This window comes from Xenopus laevis, chromosome 3S (genome assembly GCF_017654675.1).
Source record: "Xenopus laevis strain J_2021 chromosome 3S, Xenopus_laevis_v10.1, whole genome shotgun sequence".
Classification (NCBI taxonomy): domain Eukaryota; kingdom Metazoa; phylum Chordata; class Amphibia; order Anura; family Pipidae; genus Xenopus; species Xenopus laevis.
In genome coordinates this window covers 92,497,606-92,521,346 of record NC_054376.1, presented here as the reverse complement: position 1 = coordinate 92,521,346, position 23,741 = coordinate 92,497,606, and the positions used below count along the sequence as shown (strand labels likewise).

Here is a 23,741-nt window from a genome sequence, read left to right as displayed (position 1 = left end):
CAACAACACTCCAACTGTGGATCATCCTCTCCTCTTCCAGTCCCTCCATTCACTTGGCCTGCATGATACGGCCCTGTCCTGGTTCTCTTCTTACCTCACAAATCATTCCTTTAGTGTCTCCTACAACAGAGTATCATCTTCTCCCTTCTTCCCTTTCTTATATATAAAAACAATAGTATAATTTCTGAATCAAACACAGCAGTTTTACTAGTGCAGGGCAACACTGCATTATATATTTATTAGTTTAAAACAATTCTGGCATCTTCCTGCCTGTCCACTATATCTACTTCTGATTATTTATAACCCACGATGCTGCCAAAATTCTTATTCACTCATCATATCACATCTAGACTTCTGTAACTCTCTATTAATTGGTCTTCCCCACCAGAGATTGTCACCTCTCCAGTCCATAATGAACACTGCTGCGAGGCTCATACACCTCAGCAACCGCTCCTCCTCTGCCTCGCCATTCTGTCAATCCCTGCACTGGCTTCCGCTACCTTTCAGAATAAAATTCAAACTTATTACCCTGACATTTAAAGCAGTTGATAACTCTGACACGCCCTACATCTCTGAATTCATGTACTAACCCAAATGCTTACTACGCTCCTCTACTGACCCGCTACTCAACTCTTTTCTCATTACCTCCTCACACGCTGGCATTCAAGACTTTGCAAGGGCTGCACCCCTCCTCTGGAATTCTCTCGTCTGGTCTGTCTGACTCTCTCCCAACCCTTCTGCTTTAAAAAAAACAGTTTTCATAGAAGTAAACAATATGTTTAGCTACCAAACCTCCCACCATATTTATTTCTGATCTTGCCCACTCCCACATCTTGTGTCTCAATCCCTTCCCCTTTTAGATTGTAAGTAGTGATGGGCGAATAAATTCGTCAGGCATGGTCTCACGAAAATTTTTCGTGTTTTGCCAGACGTGAATGTTTTCGTGAAACTGCATTGAAAATACGTCACAAAAAAAATTCCGCTGCAACAAAAAACCTGTTGTGTATCAAAATTGGCGTGCACATGAAAATTGTTGCACATCAAAATTATTCAGACGCCCATTGACTTTAATGCATTTGGACAAAATAGTCTGTGTTTCATTATTTTCAGCTGCTTTTTATTAAAAGTCTGATACTACTTGCAGTTGTATCTGTGTGAAGATTGCTGTTGGTTACAGGATGTATGGCCTCAGCTCTTTTATCACCTATTATAGTATGGTCATCATCTAATAAATAGCCAGTAGTGTGCGGCCTAGTGACTAAAGATCATCTTCCGTCACTGGGGACATGGTGGTGTAACCAGGGTTTAACTTAGATTTGGTGCAGCGCTAGTCACTGAACCTCCGGCAGCTCTTTACTCTTGTTGATCAGCACATTTACAAACTGTTTCACACATGCACCAACTACAGAACAGAGACAGGAGTAGTCTTACCTCAGCTGTCCTGCCAGATTTATCTGTAAGTGTCCTAGAAATGGAACCTCGGATGTGCCTATGCAGTCCATGAAGTTGAGTCTGATGTTGGGTGGACTTTTATGCATTTTTCCAAAGAACAACACAATATTTATACATTTCAGTGTGACGACTGTGTCTGTACGATTAATGAAAATTGATCAAGGGAAACTGAGGCAACAATCTTTACATTGCACTGGGTTGATGTAAGCCATCTGCATGATTTGGATCCCAACATTCTGCTGCACGGGATTGGAGTTAAGGAAACCCTTTGTCCCTACCACTTCAATTGAACACGGATGAGTGGTGAAACATTTTCAAGAAAAACTCTAAATGTCCAGTTGCCTTTGACTTAATTCTACTAGATACTGTATATCATGACCCGGATAAATCAGAATCTTCATAGACAGATTATGAAACATTTTGACTTTTGTAAGATGCAGAGAAGATACTACTTACACTCTCATTATACCCTTGGCTCTAGGCAGCAAGCTCATACCTTTACCTGTGAATGGAATTTTAAAGACTAGTAGCCACTGTATACATTTTTTTGTTTAATTTCATAAAATCATTACTGGGGAAGGGGGGAATGCCACACCCCAGGCCCATCATCATCAATATTAGAGAGCCCACCCTTAAAGGAGAACTAAACTCTAAAAATGAATACGGCTAAAAATGGTATATTTTATATAGTAAGCTTCTTAATAGCAGCAATGATCCAGGACTTCAAACTTGTCACAGAGGGGTCACCATCTTGGAAAATGTCTGCGACACTCACATGCTCAGTGGGCTCTGAGCTAAGCTTAGGGGTTGTCACAAAAATGAGGTTGGTCTGTAATATAAGCCGATGCTACAAGGCTGATTATTAAATTGTGATGCTAATTGCACTGGTTTCTGAGCTGCCATGTAGTAATTATCTGTATTAATCACTATTCAGCCTTACATTGTGACATTTCTATTCTATGTGTACTGTATATTGTGAGTGGGTCCCTATGCTCAGTATGTGACATCAGCACAGAGCATGTGTAGTGAATCAGCAGAAAAGAAGATGAGGAGCTACTGGGGCATCTTTGGAGACACAGATCTTTACTGCTAAAGGGCTGTGGTTGCCTTGGGCTGGTACAGAAGCACAAAACATAATAAACAACATTTCTAGCTACTTCTTTAGTTAAGCTTTAGTTCTCCTTTACAAATGTAGCTGAGGCTATCTTCTGTCAACAGAAAAGCAGCAACGTAAATAAAACATCCTCATAAAATATGACAATACAGGTCCAAAATATCATTTTACTCTTTTGACTTGCAAAGATTCGAAGTCCTCATCCGTCCTTCAATAGTGAAGGAAGAGTGGTAAGACCAATAGACGAGGTAATAAGTACAGCGCTTCTTATTCTCTATACAGTAGGGGATTTATATGGCATTGTACAGTGTGTGCAGTATAGTTACAGAGCGAATATGAACATGAAATGCATTAACATTTATTTATATTGGAGAACTTTACAGTAGGTTGTTCACTTTCAAACACTTTTTTTAAGTTCTGTTGTTTCCAGGTAGTTTTTAATTACTTTGTATTTAATTGTGACTGTTGCTACTATTGCCACAGATGCTGTTGGAAAATGTTTCAACTAATGTAGCAAATTATAACAGTTCAGAATCTGTATTGAATTATTGAGTAGCCAGACTGAAATACCAGAAACATTAAAATTCATATTTTAAAAGAAACTGAAAATAAATCTTTATTTCTCGTGAACAATATGAAAACTGAACTGAAAAAAGTGAAAGGCAACTAATTGAATTGATAAATGTATTTGTCTCCACTGCTCAGAGTAAGGGTGGTGGCAGACGGGGAGATTAGTCGCCCAGCGAAAATCTTCTCTACTGTGGGCGACTAATCTCCCCGAAATGCCTTCCCACCGGCAAGAACAGGAATCACTTCAGATTTACCAAGTCACCTCGCAAGAAAACTTCAGAAATCCGAAGCAATTCGTATGCCATCCCGCCGTTGATTCGTATTCTTGCTGGCGGGAAGGCATTTCGGGGAGATTAGTCGCGCGCAGTAGAGAAGATTTTTGCTGGGTGACTAATCTCTCTGTCTGCCACCTCACTATGGTAAAAGTGATCTTCAGTAGCACTGAAATCAGGATTTTATAAGAATTTGGGGGGAATGTAACTAAAGTCGCAAAGAGAAAAACCGTTCGGACCAATAAGAATAAAAATCCACATCTCGCAATGTAATATTATTCCTTAAACTGTTATTGCATTGTGAATTTTAATTGCGCACTCTTATGAAGTGCTTGAAGGTGTCGTAATCTTTTGGAGCAAACATAACGACTTTTTCAGTAAGAAGTTTTATTTCATTTACTGCGCATTGGCCCAAACTTTAAATTTCGCAAACGGTCTTCCATTTTTTCGGAAGTGGTCACTAAACAGTTTCCGTGCTCACAAAAGCTCTATTAAATTCGTGCAAAGCAAAATTTGTTCGCGCAAAGGCATAACTTTTCACATTTTCCATTACGGACTTTTATTACAGTCCTCTAAAAACCATAAATTTTTATTTTTGGCACAAATCTGATCAAGGAACTCATCACATTGCCCTTGTACAGAATGTAGAACAGCCACGTACAGAATGCATTTTTGCTCCACCTCTTTCTCAACTAGACGATTGATTTTCAGTGCATAACTATAACACAGCTATCACACAAATTGAACATGACTTACAGGACTCAGTTAAAGGAGTGGTTTGACTCATGGCTTAATCTAAGCAATTTTAAAATTGGCTTTTTTAAAAAAAAAAAAAAAAATATTTGCATTCTCTCTCTGAATCTTTTCAGATTTCAATTGTATTGCTATTGCTACATTTTATTACTAATCTTCCTATTCAGGCACTCTCCTATTCCATCCTCTTATTGAACTCAATCCATGGTTGCTAGGGTAATTTGAACCCTAGCGACCAGATTGCTGACATTGTAAACCGGAGAACTGTTGTCAGCTGTTGAAAGAGAAATTGCTCAAACACAAAACACAAATAAAAAATGAAAACCAATTGCAAATTGTCGCAGGATATCACACTCTACTTACTAAAAGTTCATTTAAATGTCAACAACCCCTTTAATTCAAAATATAAAAGATTTACTAGAACAAAGGGACACAAAACAAACCTGTACTATAAGAAAGGCTGACGGACACAATAAATCACTCAGCAAATGGAATAAAAAATGAAGAGGTCATTTCATATATTAACAGGAAGCTTAAAATTGTTCCTTTTTTGTTTTGGTGCTGTTCCACCTGATAACAGTGGGTGAAAGAAGCAACACATTTTTTAAAAGAAAGTTAACTTAAGTATTTGAGAATGAGAAATCATACTCAATGGACCTTGTTCAAATGCATTTAATTGTGGGATACAGATTTGTCTGACATGATGTATCATTCATAAAGCCATGCTGATTGCTGCTCATAATGCCATTTACTAGGACACAATTATGAATGTGATCCCTTAACAAGCCTTCAAATAATTTGCCCACCACAGATGTCAAACTTACTGGCCTATAATTGCCAGGCTGATATCTTAATCACTTTTTAAATATTGGCATGACATAAACTTTCCTCCAATCCATAGGCACCATCCCAGATGAAAGTGAATCTAAGAAAATCAGAAATAGGGGCTGGTCTAAAACTGAACTAAGCTCTCATAGAACCCGGAGGTGTATGCCATCTGACCCTGGTGCCTTGTTTACATTATTTTTTTATTAAAACTTTACAAATCATATGCTGAGTCAGCCACTGACTAGATTAAGCTGAGCCATTAGTGCAGCTATAAAGTGAGCCAGGGAACTCTGACTCCTCTATTGTATACATTGAAGAAAGAACTGATTTAGCACATCTCTGTATCTGTTACAATCATACTGGTACAATTATTTAAAGGAGCAAGACTCTCAACCTGCATCTTTTCATTATTAATATACTTTAAAAACTTTTTGGAGTTAGTCTTAGCCTCAACCAAAATGCACTCCTCATTTCCTAGCTTTGCCTTTTGGATTGCTGTTGTTTAGCTTCTGTCTCCAGAAGCTAAACAACAGCAATCCAAAAGGCAAAGCTAGGAAATGCCTTGCTCTTTTTTCCTATTAACTTCTTTACTTCTATATTAAGCCACACTCCTTAAGGGAATAAATTGAGAACAGTAACAATTTAATATAATTTTAAATGACAACCATTTATTTTTCTGTCAAAGTGAAGCAAATGTCTAGGAAACCTGTAGTTCACCTCCTCAGCCGGTTCCTAAAATCCGTTCTCCCCTGGATGTAACAGTCAATATAGGTTATAGAAATGGACCAGGGGTTAAGGGGTTTAAGGGTGGGTACTTTTAAATGGTTCAGCAGACTTAAAAATGGTATCTGTATTCCAATAGGCAGGTTTTCAGTAGCTATTCTTATAGCTTAAAATCACATATCTCATTATCCCCGCAATGTCAAATATCGAACCCGCCAGTTCATGTACTTGCTGGCGCTGACATCGCGGGTTAACAATACTTCACTATATTTGCCATTTACCTTTGTTGTCTACCCTAAAGCTGCTTGAATGCTGGTCCATTTCTATAACCTACATTTCTTTTTCTGTTTTTAGCAGAAAACATAATGCCCCAATCAGTGCTCTGAAGGGCAGCCCTCAAGGCACTAAAATTGGCTTTTCTGAAATTCAGGGTTTTTGTTGTCGCAGTGTATATTTGTTTTTTGCACCAAACATTAAATGATATCACATTATGGTCACTATTACCCACATTTGCACATTTGCTGGGTTCTGGGTCATGAGAGATCATTAGATCCAGTATAGCATTTTTTTGGTAGTCTTACAGCTTTGCTAATTAATCTCCATTAACGAGAGGTATCAACTAATGTAGCAAATTGTAACAGTTCAGAATCTGCACCTTGATTACTGAGCTGCCAGACAAACACCAGAGACATGAACATCAAACCTTCAATTTTGGAAAAAAAATGGTAAAAATATAAAAATGGAAAGCAGTTGGAAAACGTTTGAAAACTAAAAAAAAAAAAGTTTGAAAGGTGAACAAACCCTGTAATGGTACTACTGAAACACCCTGCCCCACCACCTCCAAAAATGCAGGTTTTCAGGACCTCATCATTATGGGAAACTAGCAATGCCTGTCCCACTTTGGTGCTAATTGGCCTTTCCCTAGCAATTCAGAAAATACTAGTAAGGATGTCCAATAACATATTGTACTTTTGCACAATATAAAGAATGCAGAATTATTTTCAGTTACAAGACAGCAAGGTTTGTTTGCCTACGGAACTTTTTTTGTGCAGCCACCATCCATTTTGCTAGTTTTTTAAAAACACCAGGAAATGTACTATGAGGCTTAAACCTAAAAAAGAGCTAATGCTATATAAATAGTGTGTGAGACTATTTAAATTGGATTTTCAATGGCAGCTCTTAACGTTTTCCTTATTAAGCAAAAAGTTTGCTCAGATGGAGTAAAAATGTTGTTGCCGTTAACGTGACTTTGTACTTTTCCCCCCACAGTGTCATGGGGCTGTTACCATCTTGAAATATCAAGAGCAAGTACAGTTAGAGGTGCAATTTGTAAGCTGGAGAATTTTGCAAATAAACATTGCTGCATTTGTATTTAGTAAAAGGGCATGTTTATTGTGTTTACAAACAAGTTTCAAAAACATGTATAACTGTACTACATTCTAGTAGTAACTTTTGTTTTCAAAATGCCAACAGCCCTCATGCTGTATGTTGGTCACCTAAGGGTTTATTAGAAAATCAACACGGTTCCACTCACAGTTCACCAAGACAAATCTAAAACTAACATGTTCAGACAAACAAAAAAAGGGACAACATTTTTTGATGAACTTTGATTTTATATATTTTGACGGAGATAGCAAAAGGATATCAAGCAAGATCCGTCACACATTAATGTCCTGCATAACACAATATTCTTTTGAGCTTCAAAACAGAGTTATCATTTCCTTAACATAAAAAAAAACCTGTCATTTGAAAACCATTAAGTAGTAAATTTACGTTTTAGAGAAACTAAGGGAGAGAGGCCGTGATTTTCATCAGAACACCGCTGCTTAACTTGTGCAAAGCATTAGTGTTCTCTATTTGGCTATCAGTCTTAGTAACGTTATCTACAATATTTAACAAGGAAATCGCAGGCAAAACATGTTGAACATTTTCAATAGAAACAGCCCCTTTTTTTTGTCAAAATACAGCAGTGTTTAAGGGGATTTTATTTCCTTTCTTTCTTCATACATAAAGAAGCTTCCCTTCAATAAACAGGAACAAAAAATATCTATAAACCTTGTAAACAGATCTGTATCATTTATAACATAAATAATCAAATCAACGACCCAGGGCCCAAAAAAAAAAAAAAATGGGGGGGGGAGAATGGGGACCAATATAATCTAGAATGTTGCTAACACACTGTCCAGGCCAACCATCGGTATATATAACGGATGTTCTGCAGGTCACTTTTTTTTTTTTTTTTTTTAAGTTTTATCTGTGTCCACCCCATATCCCATCCCTTTTCCCTCCCAAGAAAAGCACCCTCAGTCTGGCAGAATGCATTTTTTAAAAAAATAAATCTACATTCATACAAGTGTGTCTTCATTTGAAGTCCAAAGCAGGAGTTCTCTCCTGCACCCCACAATGTGTGAAAGGACCCAGTTTCATTTTGTTTATTTGCAAATCAGCTAGAATATCAACATTCGTCTTACAATCAGAGTGATGTCTCCAGACTATGTAGTGGACTGCCTGGAGCTGAAGAGGTAGCTGATTTGTTCGGTTCTATAATAAGGTGTATTCCACTGTCAAGAGCATTGTTATTTTTATTGGGAGAGGGCGGAGGAGTAGAGTGTCGTTTTGTTGGAGCATCGTCTTCAGCATCTGTATCATCAATGAGTGGAATATGAGGCTCGGAATCTTCTATTCTAAAATCTGGGTGAGTCATGAAATTGTGGATTGAGCTTCTTGACTCCGGCTTTTCCAAACCTTCATACAGCGAACTACGAAATGCATTCACCACTCGAATCTGAATGGACCAGAAAGCAAACGACAAAGAGGAAAAAAAAATGAAGATGTGTGAGCAAGTGAATAAATAAATGCAGTAATGTGGTTTGTTCATGAATCTGAATTCCCAAACACTAAAACAATGAATTTGTTGTGCAAAATGCAGCAGACTTGCAATAAACTGTAACAAAACAAGTCATTTAGTCGATCAGTTTCATAATAGTAACATGGCACTGACATGCTGCTGTGTATATTTAACGCGGATGCAATCGTAATTAAAGTAACTTTGTCTTATGAGATTGCTGATAAAGTTAAGGAATACATGGCACTGCAATGTTTTAGAATGTCTTGAGGAAAAAACTTGCTATTATTTTTCATAAATACACAGTGTAACAAAAATATAATTAGAATAAAAACCACAACAGGTAAACCAATTCTCATGCCAGGAATTAGGATACCATTTACTATGGAGAAGCCAAGCATATTTAAGCTGAATGACACAATGAACCGATAGCTGCAGTCATGCACAATACATGGGGGAAAACCTGTGGAAAATACCTCGGAATGCAAATATTCGAGTATATACCAAATCATGCAGAAAAACTGCATTTCCTCTTGTGCCACATTGAAACAAAGACTGAAGGCTTATGGGAAGTTATTCTCTTGTCAAATGGTGGAGAAATCACCACATCTGATCCAAAGAAGGATATTTATGAGGATTGCAGATTATCCAAACCAACAGTTACTCGTCTGAATTAAGACGACGGGAGTTAAACCATGTATCAGCTACAGTGGCTCATGAATCCATTCAATGATATTCTAACACTGCACATTAGCACTATAAAAATCAATGTCATCTGTAACGGCTCAAGCAAAGTCCTTGAGAACTATCAAAAGGAAAGGTTTATGTGAATGTCAGTAAGTGACATTTCCCCAATACGCTGACTCAAATCCAATCTGTAAATGAATGGCCTTTTGGTGCATCAAAAACACAGTTTTAGGATTGTATAATATCAGCATGTTATGGAAAAAAATACTTTGACAAAGCAGAAAAACACTAATTTTCCTACACAGTATCCGGTTTCTCAACATTTTGCTCATAAAAGCGTCCTGAGAAAAACACGAAGCCCGCTCTAAAGGTGGCCATACGCGGAGAGATCCGCTTGTTTGGTGAAGTTGCCAAACAAGCGGCTCTATGTCCACCTTGAGGTGGGCAATATCGGGCTGATCTGATCGTGGGCCCTAGGGCACAACGATCGGATCCTAACGAATGGGAACAGGCGGTCGGATCTCGGGACCGCATCAACGAACAGATGCGGACGCGATCAGACGGAATTTTTAGTCCCATCCGATCGAGATCTGGCCGACTTTCGGCCAGATCCCGATCGGGGAAGCCCGTCGGGGGGCCCCATACACGGGCCAATAAGCTGCAGACTCGGTCTGTCAGCAGCTTTTATCGGAACGTGTATGGCCACCTTTAGGTGCAGATTAACCAGGTAGTTAAAGATTTAAAACTTGCTCATTTTCTCTGCTTCCTTCTTCATATAGATTTGTTCTTCATATTCGGGTTGTACAGGAGGAAGGAATAGTGATGGGTTCATTTATATTAACCATGATCTCTCTAAGCTGAGCAGTACATATTGTGATGCAGAGAATTTAGTGTGACCACCACTGCACATACATGTTCATATAGGAGGGAGCTTTACAAATATACATGTATATTGTTAACATACACAGTTACAGTAGCAACCAGGTCATGGCTTTCTAACTTGTGCTATATATAGCTATATAAATAAATGATGATATAGAAACTAGCTGTTTTTTGGGTGGCAGCTGCAGGGTTTGCCTAGTTTTCTTAGGTTCAGAGCGGGCTGGGTCTGAAAGCTTACAGATAAGAACTTACAAGTAATAATTTCATCATGTGTTTCTTTTCCTGCTCCAACACACTGGGCAATTTATTTAAAACTAAATTTCCTTTAGGTGCAGGTGAGAGCCAGGGTTAGGCAACAAGATTTCTGTTGGCTGGAAAAAAAAAAGTTTCTTTCTAACATAAACCTTTCTCTGCTAATAATGCAGATAACATTGCTCGCAAATAAGCTAGAGTGCTGGAGCTGTCACTCTACATTTCTGTGCTATTTTTATATCAGCGGTATTAAAAGAATACTGTGTTCTGTCCCAAAATGTTCCTGCAAACTGCTGTGGAAATGGTTAAACTTTCTTTATGTAAATAGGTAGAATAGTAAAATACATATATAGTATCCACATCAAAATAATTGTGAGCTTCATTTCCCTGGTCATGACGGACTAATGTGAAAATTTCCAGTCCTGAGAAGATTTTTTCATATAAATGGGAAGAATGTGATATTTAACCTGCCATCCGGGTTATCATTAATTATGGCATCTTGCAGTAAATTGATTATCCAGTAAAAGAGTTGCAGAACAAATGTTCAGAAACAGGAAATGTATATCTTTGTTTAATATAGAAGAATTGATTCCCTCTTTACATGTATTCTTATCATATCTTTTTCTTTTGAAGGGCAACTAACCTGGCAAAGTTGCTTATAGGACGTGCACTCCTGTTCAGGAAACAATACTTTTTTGCCGCAAAAATGACTGTAGTGTGCCCTATGCCACCTGTACTGGAAGAGAACTCCTATTGTGGGTGGCCATAATTGGTGACAGACACATGTTCAGAATCAATAATAATGTTTAGCCTTCTAGTGTGGCCACTCTCACTGGGAGCTCCCTCCAGGTGCAGCTGAAATTATGTATTTTTGGGGCAAAATAGTATTCTTTCTCCCAACCTGAGCCCTGAAAACAATTATCCTAACATAATGGCTCTTTAATGTCAATAGGCGCAATGTGAGATAGGAATGCACCAGATCAAAAATTTGATTCAGGACTAAGCCTATTTTAAGAATTTTGCAGGTTTTCAATGTGCAACTTTTTCCTCAGATGCTAGCTTACTCCCTTGCGTTTTTTTCTCAAAAAAAAAAATTGCATGCCAGCGAGAATCACATTGTTCCATTCATTTTAATGAGATTATTCCCACTGACTACTATTTAACCTCACCAGCTTTTACTTGACAAGTTTTTTATTTTGCTACATTTTTCCTCAAATTGTGAAAATAATGCAAACTCGAATTGTGATAAATCAGCCTCTTAAAGTAATATGCCTTTAAAATTCTTTTAAAGGGATACTGTCATGGGAAAACATGTTTTTTTCAAAACACATAAGTTAATAGTGCTACTCCAGCAGAATCCTTAACTGAAATTCATTTTTCAAAAGAGCAAACAGATTTTTTTATATTCAATTTTGAAATCCGACATGGGGCTAGACATATTGTCAGTTTCCCAGCTGCCCCAGTCATGTGACTTGTGCTCTGATAAACGTCAATCACTCTTTACTGCAAGTTGGAGTGATATTACCCCCTGCCTTTCCCCCTCAGCAGCCAAACAAAAGAATAATGGGAAGGTAACCAGATAACAGCTCCCTAACACAAGATAACAACTGCCTGGTAGATCTAGGAACAACACTCAATAGCAGGGCCGGAACTAGGGGTAGGCAGAGTAGGCACGTGCCTAGGGCGCAAAACTGGAGGGGCGCCAGGCACGCACCTTCTGCCTCTCCTACCCCTAGTCCGGTCCCCTCTCTGGCCGCTTGTGTCAGTTTGCGCATGCGCGCTTTCCTTTTTTTTGCGCTGGCTCATGTTTTCGCGCATGCGCGCACACCAGATTCTTTTGCGCATGTGCGCACAACAGACTCTTTTGCGCATGCGCGCGCGGTTTTCCACGCACACCAGGTTTTCTGCGTGTGCGCTGCTGGGGCGCTCCAATCAGCTGGGCTGCCTAGGGCGTCTGCCCAGGCTGGCCCGGCACTGCTCAATAGTAAAAACCAAGTCCCACTGAGACTGATTCAGTTACATTAAGTAGGAGAAACAACAGCCTGCCAGAAAGTAGTTCCATCCTAAAGTGCAGGCACAAGTCACATGACTGGAGGCAGCTGGGAAACTCACAATATGTCTAGCCCCATGTCAGAATTCAAAATTGAATCTAAAAAAATCTGTTTGCTCTTTTGAGAACTGGATTTCAGTGCAGAATTCTGCTGGAGCAGCACTATTAACTTATGCATTTTAAAAAAACATGTTTTCCCGTGACCGTATCCCTTTAAAGTGTTTTTTTGACTTCTAACAAAGTGAATATACAAATTGGGCTTTGGATTTGGTATACAGTCAATTCTTTTGTAGAAGATTTGGTATTTAACGGAATACAAACAATATAGATATGATGCATCCCTAATGTGAGCATTATCTTAAAAACACTTTTAATGCAGCACTGAGCACATTTTTGGCAAACATATATAGAACTTTAATTTCATATAACTGATGCTGAAATCAACCTGGAAAATGTAAAAGTATATTGTTAAAACATCACTGCATGTTTTAAATAATCTGGAAACCTAAGGAAGAAAACATTTGTTTAAAAACAATATCTTCAAATAAAAAAAAAAATGTACACTATTACAGGCATTGTCACCACACCTTTATACCAAATTTGCATTTGGGTTGCTCACCAAAAAGTGAGACTGCTACAAAAATACAACAGAAAAATAGAACCGATAGATAAGAGCAAGTGTGTAAGATTAATTGTGGCAACAGGCCTTGAAATGCAGAAGTTCGCCTTCCAAAACTGCTTACCAGCCCAAATATCTGCCAGGCATGTTTCCCCCTCAGTAGGGGACGGGCTCCTTGATTCTTTGTTTGTCTATACCAGACTATAGAAAATCCTCCATATTAACAGAGTCTTGGCAAGTGGATCAGAAGTTTCATTGGTAGTTGCAGCTGGCAATATGTATAGGGGTATACCTGTTTGAAAAACCTTGAAACTATTCCTATGAGTGACAAATGGCAGTGCATGAACTGCATCTCAGAGGAGCTGCTTTCACATGTTCCCATCAGGCTGCCGTACTGTTTACTGCAATCCATGTGCCTTACAACCAATATAAAATGCATGATCTATGATTTAAGGGGACCGGTCACCCAGACACAAAAATCTGCGTAATAAAAGTCCTTTTTATATTAAAGATGAAATTAAATTTCTATTTTTTATTAAAGCATTCACAGCTGTTGTAAGCTCATTTAAAAAAGTCAGCTGTCAATCAAATACTGTCTGCCCCTCCTCTATGCCTTAGGCATAGAGGCGGGGCAGACATTACTTTCACTTTCCATTCAGAACTTCCTAGATGTCACTGCTCTTCCCACATTCCCTTTTCTCTTCACCGTTTAATTGTGTAACCAGAGCATGGGGATGGACATCAGGTCCCCCATTCTGGTGCACAAACAAGATTCTGAGATGATGCAAGGCTTGCCTTAATAACAGTGTCCACAAAATGGCTCCTGCCTGCTTGCTATAATTTAGCACTTCCAGACTGAAGGAAATAAGATTCAAATAATTGATATAGTGTCATCAAAGTTCAATTTGCTTGACTAATGTGATAAAATAGGATTTTGAATATTTTTTTTGGGTGACGGGTTCTCTTTAATATTGGATAAACACAGCTCTACTAGTTTCAACAACAGTTGCGTAAAGTATTAGAAGCCATTCTGTAGTCCACTAAGACTAATTTGAAATTTTAGTTAATCATAAATGCTTGCATTTTTGGAGAGAAATGTTTTACAAAATACAGAAAAAAAGCCCATGATAAAATGTTATAAATGCATTGCTTTCTTGTACAGCACTGTTGTACACATTTACAGATATAGGGCCAGATTCAATTCAGTGAGAAAAAGGTTTATAGCGTGAAAACTCATGGACAACATTCAGTTTAAGATTCAATTATATTCAAAAAAACTTCTCACTAAATGATCACATTAAAACTCCATTGAGGGGGAAAAACTAAACTGAATTTGGAGAGAAGATTTTGAATTGAATTTCATCCATGAGTTTTTAGGTGATAAAATATGAGCTAACTTTTTCTCACTGAAATTTATCTGCCCCAAAGTATATGAAGTTCTAATGGCAATGGCAATCAGACATGTTTGATTACAGAGGGGTAAATACTTGCTGGAGTAGTAGAGAATTGTGTTTAAAAAAAAAAAAAAAATCTGGCACTTTTGGTTCCTCTTCAACACTTTTGGATAAGCTAAAAAGTTAAAGGAATTGTAACACCAAAAAATAAGTGTTTTAAAGGAAAGTCAATAAACTGGTCTGTTCCCCTGCATTGATAAAACTTGCACATTTGCTTCATAAACACAACTATAGTTTATACAAACAAGCTGCTGCATAAGCACGGGGGCAGCCATTTAAGTACAGGATACTCGGTAGTTAAGAGATATGTTTTGAAGAATTTCATTGTATACAGATCTTATCTGTAATCTGCTGTGTAACCTGTGCCTTTTCTTTTTTTTCAGCTCGGAATGGCTGTCCACATGGCTACACAGTAGCTTGTTTATATAAACCATAGTTTCTTATGTTTTACCAGAGCAACACGACAGCACATTATATTTTCATTATGGTAAAACAGTTTAAATTTTTGGTGTTACTGCATTTTAAGCACAGTCTTTGCACAGTCCCAATGTATTTGCATGCTCCCAAGTAACCAGGTGCACTGCATAAGCCAGGGAAGGGAATTGGAAGGGATATTCCTCTGTTAAGCACTACTAAAAGATAATGTAGGAATGTGAAAATCTTAGACACCCTTACACTTTACAGACAGGCACATCCCTAGTAATATGGACACCTCAGTGGGTCCTTATGGGGACCTTGTGCTTATGTAACCCCTGTAGTTCACACAGTGTACACCAGATGGCACTGTGCCAGAGTATAAAAGGTTTAGGAACCATGTGCTCTGGGTCCATTGCTTTAGCCCAACCAAGCGGGCTGGAAGGGAATGGGTGATGCTGACCCTAGGCGCCTTGGCCCTAGTAATTAGACAGCTATACTCGTTTTATAGATCGCTCTAGGAGTGATAGAGAGGTTATTTAGTTGAGCAGCTCAAGGCTCCGCCGAGGAGATTAGAGGGATTAAGATCCCAGGGTATTACTGACCCAGAGTAAGGAACCAAGTGTTGAGATAGGGATGTCAGGAGTTCCCCTAGTCTGCCACTGGAAGATATCCTGAAAACTGGGCAATACCCATCACATGCTGTCAACTTACTCTCTGCTGTATATTCCCTAGACTGTGGGGATTCAGCCTATACGTGCTGTGAGTATATGCTTCCTTTATGCTGCTGTGTATGTTCTATACTCCCTTGTGGATCAATGTGCTAAATGATCTCTGTGCTATTGTTCAATAAATACTGTTCTTGGTTCAACTGTTAAAGAACTACTGGCGCCCATCATTGTGCTATCGCATCAGGTTACAGTTACACTACACCCTTGCCTCCACCCCGCTGCGAGGGCTTACCCCTGAGAAAGAGAGCTCATCGGTGGTCTCAGCCCACCAAGGAACGTAGCTAAACTGTCCTAGCACAAGTCAGTTTACTATAGCGCTACAATAGGAATAAAGTTTATGTGCAGTTTTAAATGTCTTTACACATCCTAAGGTCGGTCACATTTGCAAACTACGTCAAAAAATATAAAACTTAGAGTGCAGAATTCAGTTTGGCTAGATGCCATCCTAGTAGTTTAAAGATAATTCAAAACATGATATTTCTGTGGTTCTCTAGAGACTGTAAAATATTTATTCACTTGATTCTTTTGGTGCTCGCCTGCATCTTAGATAGAAACATGTAACCTTAGACATATGAACTTAAATATTTCCAAAGCCAAACATCATGCCTTCTGCATTAAAAAAATGGGGGTATATACTCGAAAATTTACAGCAGCACAATCACCTTTCAAATATATACATAAAGGCAGCAGTATACTTATAAATAAAAGCGTGCGGGGTTGCAGACATTTTTCAGAACTTGCATTTGCTACCATTCCAACCAGTTCAATAGCCTTCTATGGAAAAGAAATATACAAACAACATGGGACATTTTATCCTTGCGAAGGGGAAGCTTTATGAGCAGCCTGAACAATGAGATTGATTACTGAGGAAAAAATGAGAAACGTTAGGTATGTGAATTAGGATGTGTTAATTTCATGCACTTAGGAACACACACTCACACCCCACAGAAGTAGAAGTAGTAGAGGAGGAAAACACTACATGTGTAGGGGTAGAAATATTTGTTACATCATGATGCTGGCTGGCGATGGAGGGTTGCCGCCTTAAAGCCCCCTGAATGGAACTTCCACTCTGGAAAGCATTCACTACATCCATCTGCAAGGAATCAGAGAGTGTGACAGCTTGCTCAGCAAGAGAGAGAGAGAACAAGAGAAAGGACCATCCCATCTACAACAAATAAAAAGCAAAAAGAAAAGGCACTTTTATAGAGCAGCTAACAAAAGTTACACTGATGAAAGCTATGGAGGATTAGGTAGCACTTAGAAATTCTTGTACTGAAGATGCAGCCAGGTAGACATCTCACTCACACCAGTCATGTACGACTAAATAAATCTGACAAAAAAAAACTACAGTCCTTATAACACACCCTCAGTCCCCTTAACTTAGTCCCTCATTCAAGACCATACCTGAGTCTGAATTCTGTTTAGGCCCCTAAACCACAAGATCTGACCACGGCGTAACTCTCTCTCTGCATGATCAATCTCCTCCGCATCTTCAGCAAATTCCTCTTCAGGAATGTCATCCTTTTGTGTTCCGTGGCCTGCTTCTTTAAGGAACTTTAACCGACTGGTTGGAATTGTCGTAACCAGCTAGAAAATTAGAAAAAACTTTGAATAAAATAGAAAAATCTCTAAAAATGATGCAAACAAATGTTAACATTGAGGAAAAAAAGAAATGCATGTTTGTATCCAGCAAGAGATTAAAATGAGGGCTTATGTAACTGTCCTATAAAGCTAATTTCACAGGGTTACGCGATAAACGTAAACTTTAACTGTTCCTTAAATGTTGGAATTTTCTTTATATGCAAAGTTTTGCACATAAACTCCCCCAGGGATCCAGTGGGGGTTGTGACAAACATCCCAGATGGTACTTTTCAACTGGTTTACTGGACAAATATAACAAATAATATTGACATTCAAAGACCATTTCACTATGGTAAATTATTACAAAAAATCAACCTAAGTGAGTTCTTTTGACCACAGGGTTCTTCAAATATAATATCCTAGTGCTACAGATGACCAAGAGGCCCATTTATCAAAGTCTGAATTTATCTCAATATTTTCTGAACTACTCTGACCAAATCCGCACAGGGTTTTTTCCCTTATTTATCCATCCACTTTCCCGAAAAATTCTGTGCGGGGTAAAAAAAAACTCATTTTTTTCAGATTTTTGCCGAAATCCACAAAATATTCAGGTTATTGCACGAAACCCAGCGCAGATCAAGATATCTATGGGACTTCTCCCATTGACTTACATGTAACCTCGGCAGGTCTGAGATGCCGGAATTTTGGATTCTGACTTTTTAGATCCTCTGGGTATAGTAAATCCTGAAAAATTCAAAAATTTTTTTTTTCTAATAAAAATTTGAATTTTAAAGAAATTAAATAATTTTTGGGGTTTTTAGCATTCAGACTTTAATAAATAACCTCCTAAAGTTCAGATAGATATGAAGATGCTTATGTCAACTCATTATGAAGAACTGCAGGACGCTAGATGGATATTATCATAATATCATGATATTGTGATACTAAGCTCTATAGTTAGTATAGGTATGGGTATATAGAATTTAATTAAAAGTAGAGAGAGTTGTGTGTATGGATGCTGGGTTTTCATTTGGAGGGGTTGAACTTGATGGACTTTGTCTTTTTCTCAACCCAATTTAACTATGGAACTATTATTAACCTATCAATGCATAGAAGCTGTTCCTATGCAAACTGTTAAACACCTATTGGAGACGAGATAACAGCACAGTTTTAGATTTCTCAAACAGATATGAATGATTTGGAATTTTAACCAATCCTAACATGTGAAGGCTTAATGCTACTACTTTCTCTTAGATAGCTGCTTGAATGCTGACAAATAGAAACTACTTGCTACAGTAGTCTCCAAGACTCAAACTCCAAGTCTCCAGAAAAGGGTCCCATGATGCTTTTTACTGCAATTTATATACTGGGGTCTGAAAAAGTGTGTGTGCTTAATACTCTAGCACCTTTGGGAGGTCATGATATAGCAAGAAGTGAAAGTGTGCACTTTCCACTGATTTCTAAGGTACTGTATACGGTCAATAATACTTCCCTGCATGTGGACAAACATGTGATTTCCAAAACAGTCATGCACAATTTTCTGGTGGACATTTTTCATTTCTTCACTATAAACTTACTTAATTGACAAAACTGCTCTGAGACTTAAAACTAAAGTGACATTATTACCTGTCCCCAAAGTAATGTTCCCATTCCTAGGAAAATAGTCCATAACCATTGATCTACTGTAAGTTCGGTACAACTAAAAGGCTTTCCACCAAACTGAACAATTACAATCTATAAGAAAGAGGAAAAAAATGTTACATACAATATATACATATCGCTGCACAGAGTTACAAGTTCAGGCTTCTTCTAAAGAATTCAGAAGTACTTCTGGTATAAAGAAACAGCATGGAATCCCCCTGCTGCTGTGAGCATGTGTGTCTGCATCAAAAGCAGGATCTGTTAGCTACAGAATAAGAATAATCCGGACCCCCCCTCCATTCAGTGTGGCTTTGCTTTTCATGTCTGGCTGCACTATTCACTTAAGTATCGGTTCCAGGAACTCTTATGTGGCGAGAAGAATAGTTTCAATCTTTTTTTTTTTGGCTGTTATACATTATAAAGACACTTCAGCACTTCTGCTAAAGATTTAATTCAGGCTATACAATTTACACCTGCATAAATATATTCTTAATATTCTTCAGAATCTAATACAGATCAAAATACATTGCACAAGCTATACAGTATATATTGATATATCTTACCTGTATAATGAAAGTACCTATCACAATGCTGCAGAAGATGATATTATTATATATCCCTTCAAAAACATTCCTTTCACCATGAATCTTTCTGGCATTTATCTCATTAAACAGCTGCATCATAACAAAGGTATTAAAAACGATGGTATAATGCTGTGAAGGAGGAGCGTGAAGAGGTGCATTTCTTCCACTGTCAATGTCAAAAATTTTTTCACCTTAGAAAACAAGAGATTTTTTTTACTTTAACAAAATACAAAAAAAAAAGTACATATTCACATGGCAAACACAACCCGTAACAAAGCATACTTCACAGTGTGATAATTAAATCGCTCCCAATTAAATTGCACAAAGCTGATTTACTGCGAAGTCTCATTACATAGCGTACACTGTCTGCACAGGTGCATACTACAAATGGGCACACAAATATAGCAGCAGTTGATTCACTAAGTACTTTTGCCATTTCACACCAATATATGGAAGTGAAGACTGTTTACGCTTCACAGCAATTACTTTGCATATTATGGAAAAATGTGGAAGACCATAGTTTCCCACATTTCATAGTTTGGTTTACATTTCATATACTGAATATGCAGTGCACAGCAACACTTATTAAAATCTTTTATAAATGGAAATTTAAAACGAAGAAAAGATTCTGATAGAACTGCTCATAGACTGGTCAGTTTTGCAAATGAAATCCCCAGTATCAATGCAAAGGACCTACATGAAGGTTTTATTCCATCCAAGTGATGGATCCTGGGATTTTAAAGTTCTCTACTTTCCAGAGAATCTGGGCATCACCAAAAATGTCTGCTCCAGCTTACATTAATATCTGCAGGTTGGAACCATGACTTTCTCATCATCACCATCATCATCATTTATTTATATAGCGCTGTCAAGATACGTAGTGCTTTAACAGCATTACCTCTTCCCCATAGAGAGCATTTTTGTAAGTACCCCAACTTGTTCCATATTTTTTAAACTACCTGTGAACACCCCTTCTATTTGCTGAAAGCTAAAGACATGGTGATTGGTCCTCAGACTGTCTGGAAAGCAGAGATTTTAGAACCCATCACTTCAACATGGAAGATAAAGAGATTGGGGATATCTCAATGGGGAATATCTGTATAAGTCAGATGCAGACCATCCTCATTTCTTCTCTGAGTCTGAGAAATCACGTATGTTTGAGGATATCCATTATGATTAGGGGTTTTGTAGCAGAAGTAAATATTGTTTGGGGTAGAGGGAATCATTTTTTCAACAATTTTTTGCTTAGCTTTTTGTTCAGAAGCTTTTAACTTTGGAAGCTGAATGAGAAACTGGAAAATGAAATGGAGAGAGCCATAGTATAAAGTTAAGTAATAATAAAAGGAATACATGGCAATTTTTTTGAATGCCAGGGTCAGTGGCCCCCTTTGGATAGCTGAAAAGAGGCAAAATAGAAATGCAAATAATTAAATAACTATAAAGAACAAAAAATAAGGACCAACTGAAAAGTAGGCCATTCATTAACAAACGAAAAATTAACATGCAGGCGAAACACCCCTTTAATATGTAAAAGGTTTAAAAGAATATTTAGCAACACTTACCAGCAAACAAAAGGGTAAAAACTACGACTAACTGGTAGACTGCATGGCCCAATATATTTTTCATCATTGTGCGAGAAATTAGAGGTTTATTTCTACCATAGGGTTTCCTTAATAAGAGAGACTCCGTTGGCGGCTCTGTCGCCAGAGCAAGAGATGCTAATGTATCCATAATCAGATTTACCCAAAGCATTTGAACAGCTTTAAGAGGAGAGTCCTGAAATAAAATACAATCGATAACATTAAACAGATTCTGCTAGTTTGAAAGAAGCTGGTGTCAATTTTTTTCTCTACAGTTCATTCAAAATAAGAATGCTGAGCAGAATCATCCAACTTGCTATTTCCCTGTTGGTGAAAGGCATCCTTTCAGCAATCAATGACAATACTGCGGGATGCTGGGTAGAGTATTTTGCAAACGTCCTTCCAAATTTGAGCTTCCTCTCCAGCTACAGGTTCGGGCGATGCACCCGAGCCACTAGATTCATTTGGTGAGTGCTTCCCCTTTTGAAGATATATGTATTTTAAAAGTTTCTGAAAATTGGTAAACTATTTTGTACTAAAAACTTGCAAAAAGTCATTTTGGGAAAAAGGCAATTACATTGCCACCAACACATTAGTGTGCATAATGTACTGTGCATGTACTGTGAAGCCTGATGGTGGCAGCATTGTGTTTTGGATATTTTGCTACTGCTTCGAATATATATTTTCAGCTGATACATTAGTGCAAACAACTGATCATAGCATGCATTTGCACAAACTTAAAATACATTAAAAATTTAATAGATTTGTGAATGCCCTAGGAAATCCTGTTTTAACTCAGCAACTACATCTGCAAATAAAAGTTTATAGTAAGATCTTAAGACTATCATTTACCCCTATGGCCATGCATTTTTACAGATCTGCAGAACCGTAACTATTTTGAGTGTGTAGTAAGAGAGACCTATCCTGTCAGGACTCTGTTGCCAAAGTGCAACCTGGACATACAGTATTTCATGGACTTTTATAAATTGTTGGTGTGCCAAACTGCCATGTATTGATATAAATAAAAAAAAAAAAGGAAAGAGAGAGAGAGATTTATCAGATCCAAAAATTAAACCATTAAAGGCCCCTTTTACTATATGTGGGGCTCCATGCAAAATGCATGAAAAAAAGATTCAGAGAGCCCTGTTTTTGTACTTTATCTCACTGGTTGCTCCATGAGGTGCAGCACTTTAAATTCCTAGACTACAGTGCAAAGAGCTGCACAGCACTTCAAATTTAGTGCTTCCTTATTTCAGAAACGCTTCATTCAGAGGTAAAGTGGTGTGCAGCATGTAAGTATTGTCTTGACAACAGAATCCGAATGGTGGGGGAAAGCCCTGCACACGGGTGAACTGCACCTGACAGCGTTGAACATGGGCCAATGGTCTAAATGATCGGTCTGCTGTCCATCCTGCTCTTGTAATTGCATATTATGATACATAAGTCCTTAGAACGTTCATGCAAACACAACAAGAACTGGTTTAAAAACCAAACTGTCCTCTTACCCAAATATAAAATTTCACAAGTTTCACCAAGACACTACTTTTTTGCCGTTACGTTTCATTTGAGTTTAAAGGGGGAACTATCATGAAAATAAAATAAGCTTCAGCATACTGAAATGAGAAACTTTCTAAATACAATCAATTAAAATAAATTTTTTCACTCTCCCCCTCTCAGCATTTGTTTCTCTTCATTCTGACTTCATGCAGGAGTTGGGTGTCAGATAGTCACCCCTACGCTGTGTGTGATGGCACATGCACGGACCTCACGTCACACGTGAAGTCACTTCCGCAAACCAGCCCGGCACCCTACCCTGTTTTTTTTTTTTTTTTAATTTCATAAAATATTTATAGGCACCCAAATGCCGCCCCCCAAAACCTGCCGCCCTAGGCACAGGCCCTCGGGTGCCTTAATATAAATACTGTTCTGAATATATCTTATAGGGGATGTAGCAGGTGTATTAGAGCACATTCAAACACAAACAAAATCTAACAAAATAACCTAATAAGCTTCTGCACAAATTCTGCATGTAGAGAGACATGATGCCTGATGAATTTAATAGAGTGAGCTCTAATACATCTTCTAGGCAAAAAGAGCCCCCCCATATGATATATTGGATCTACCTGTCAATAACTTTCTGACACCCAAGTGCTACATGAAGAAAGAATGAAGGGAAACAGATGCTGAGAGACGGATAGTGAAGTTGAACTTTATTATTTCAGAAATGGTACAGAATATTTAATTGATTATATTTAGTTTTTTATTTCAGTATGCTGAAGCTTATATGAAATTTTCATTTTCGAGATAGTTCCCCTTCAACATAAGCAGCTAAACAAGCGACGTAACCTACCTGTGTAATGCAGGCTCCTGTAAAAGCGACAATGACAGCAACCACATTAACAGTAAGCTGAAACTGAAGAAATTTTGAGATACTGTCATAGACATTTCTTCCCCACATCACTGCTTTCACAATGCTAGAAAAGTTGTCGTCCGTTAGAATAATATCAGACGCTTCTTTTGCAACATCTGTTCCAGCAATACCCTATAAGGAAATTGACAACAATCAATTTAAAACAATGCATACAATAATACTTATGAGATTATAAATACAGAGTGTTGCCCTAATAATCATTTGTGTGGGTTATATTTTTTAAAGTAATCTGTATGTTTGATGTACAAACCGTTTTGTACAGCAATATGTTGCCGCTT

The 23,741-nt window shown here is 37.9% G+C and overlaps 1 protein-coding gene across 5 annotated transcripts in view; it reads right to left on the bottom strand.

The window, feature by feature from the left end:
• Window positions 1-7,083: 7,083 nt before the first annotated feature.
• The window catches only part of atp2b1.S (ATPase, Ca++ transporting, plasma membrane 1 S homeolog), an 85,293-nt gene continuing 68,635 nt past the window's right edge, over window positions 7,084-23,741 (bottom strand). For 3 of the 5 annotated variants that reach the window (XM_041588636.1, XM_018256029.2, XM_041588637.1), the window contains exons 16-22: window positions 23,383-23,574; window positions 21,015-21,228; window positions 19,432-19,643; window positions 18,854-18,961; window positions 17,051-17,233; window positions 16,653-16,739; window positions 7,084-8,497 (exon numbers count right to left, since the gene is read on the bottom strand). In XM_041588636.1, coding sequence (XP_041444570.1) covers window positions 8,186-8,497; window positions 16,653-16,739; window positions 17,051-17,233; window positions 18,854-18,961; window positions 19,432-19,643; window positions 21,015-21,228; window positions 23,383-23,574 — 1,308 coding nt within the window. In that variant the 3' untranslated portion in view covers window positions 7,084-8,185. Of the gene's footprint in view, window positions 8,498-16,585; window positions 16,740-17,050; window positions 17,234-18,853; window positions 18,962-19,431; window positions 19,644-21,014; window positions 21,229-23,382; window positions 23,575-23,741 lie in introns of all 5 variants that reach the window. The other 2 variants (XM_041588638.1, XM_018256026.2) reach the window with 2 other exon arrangements.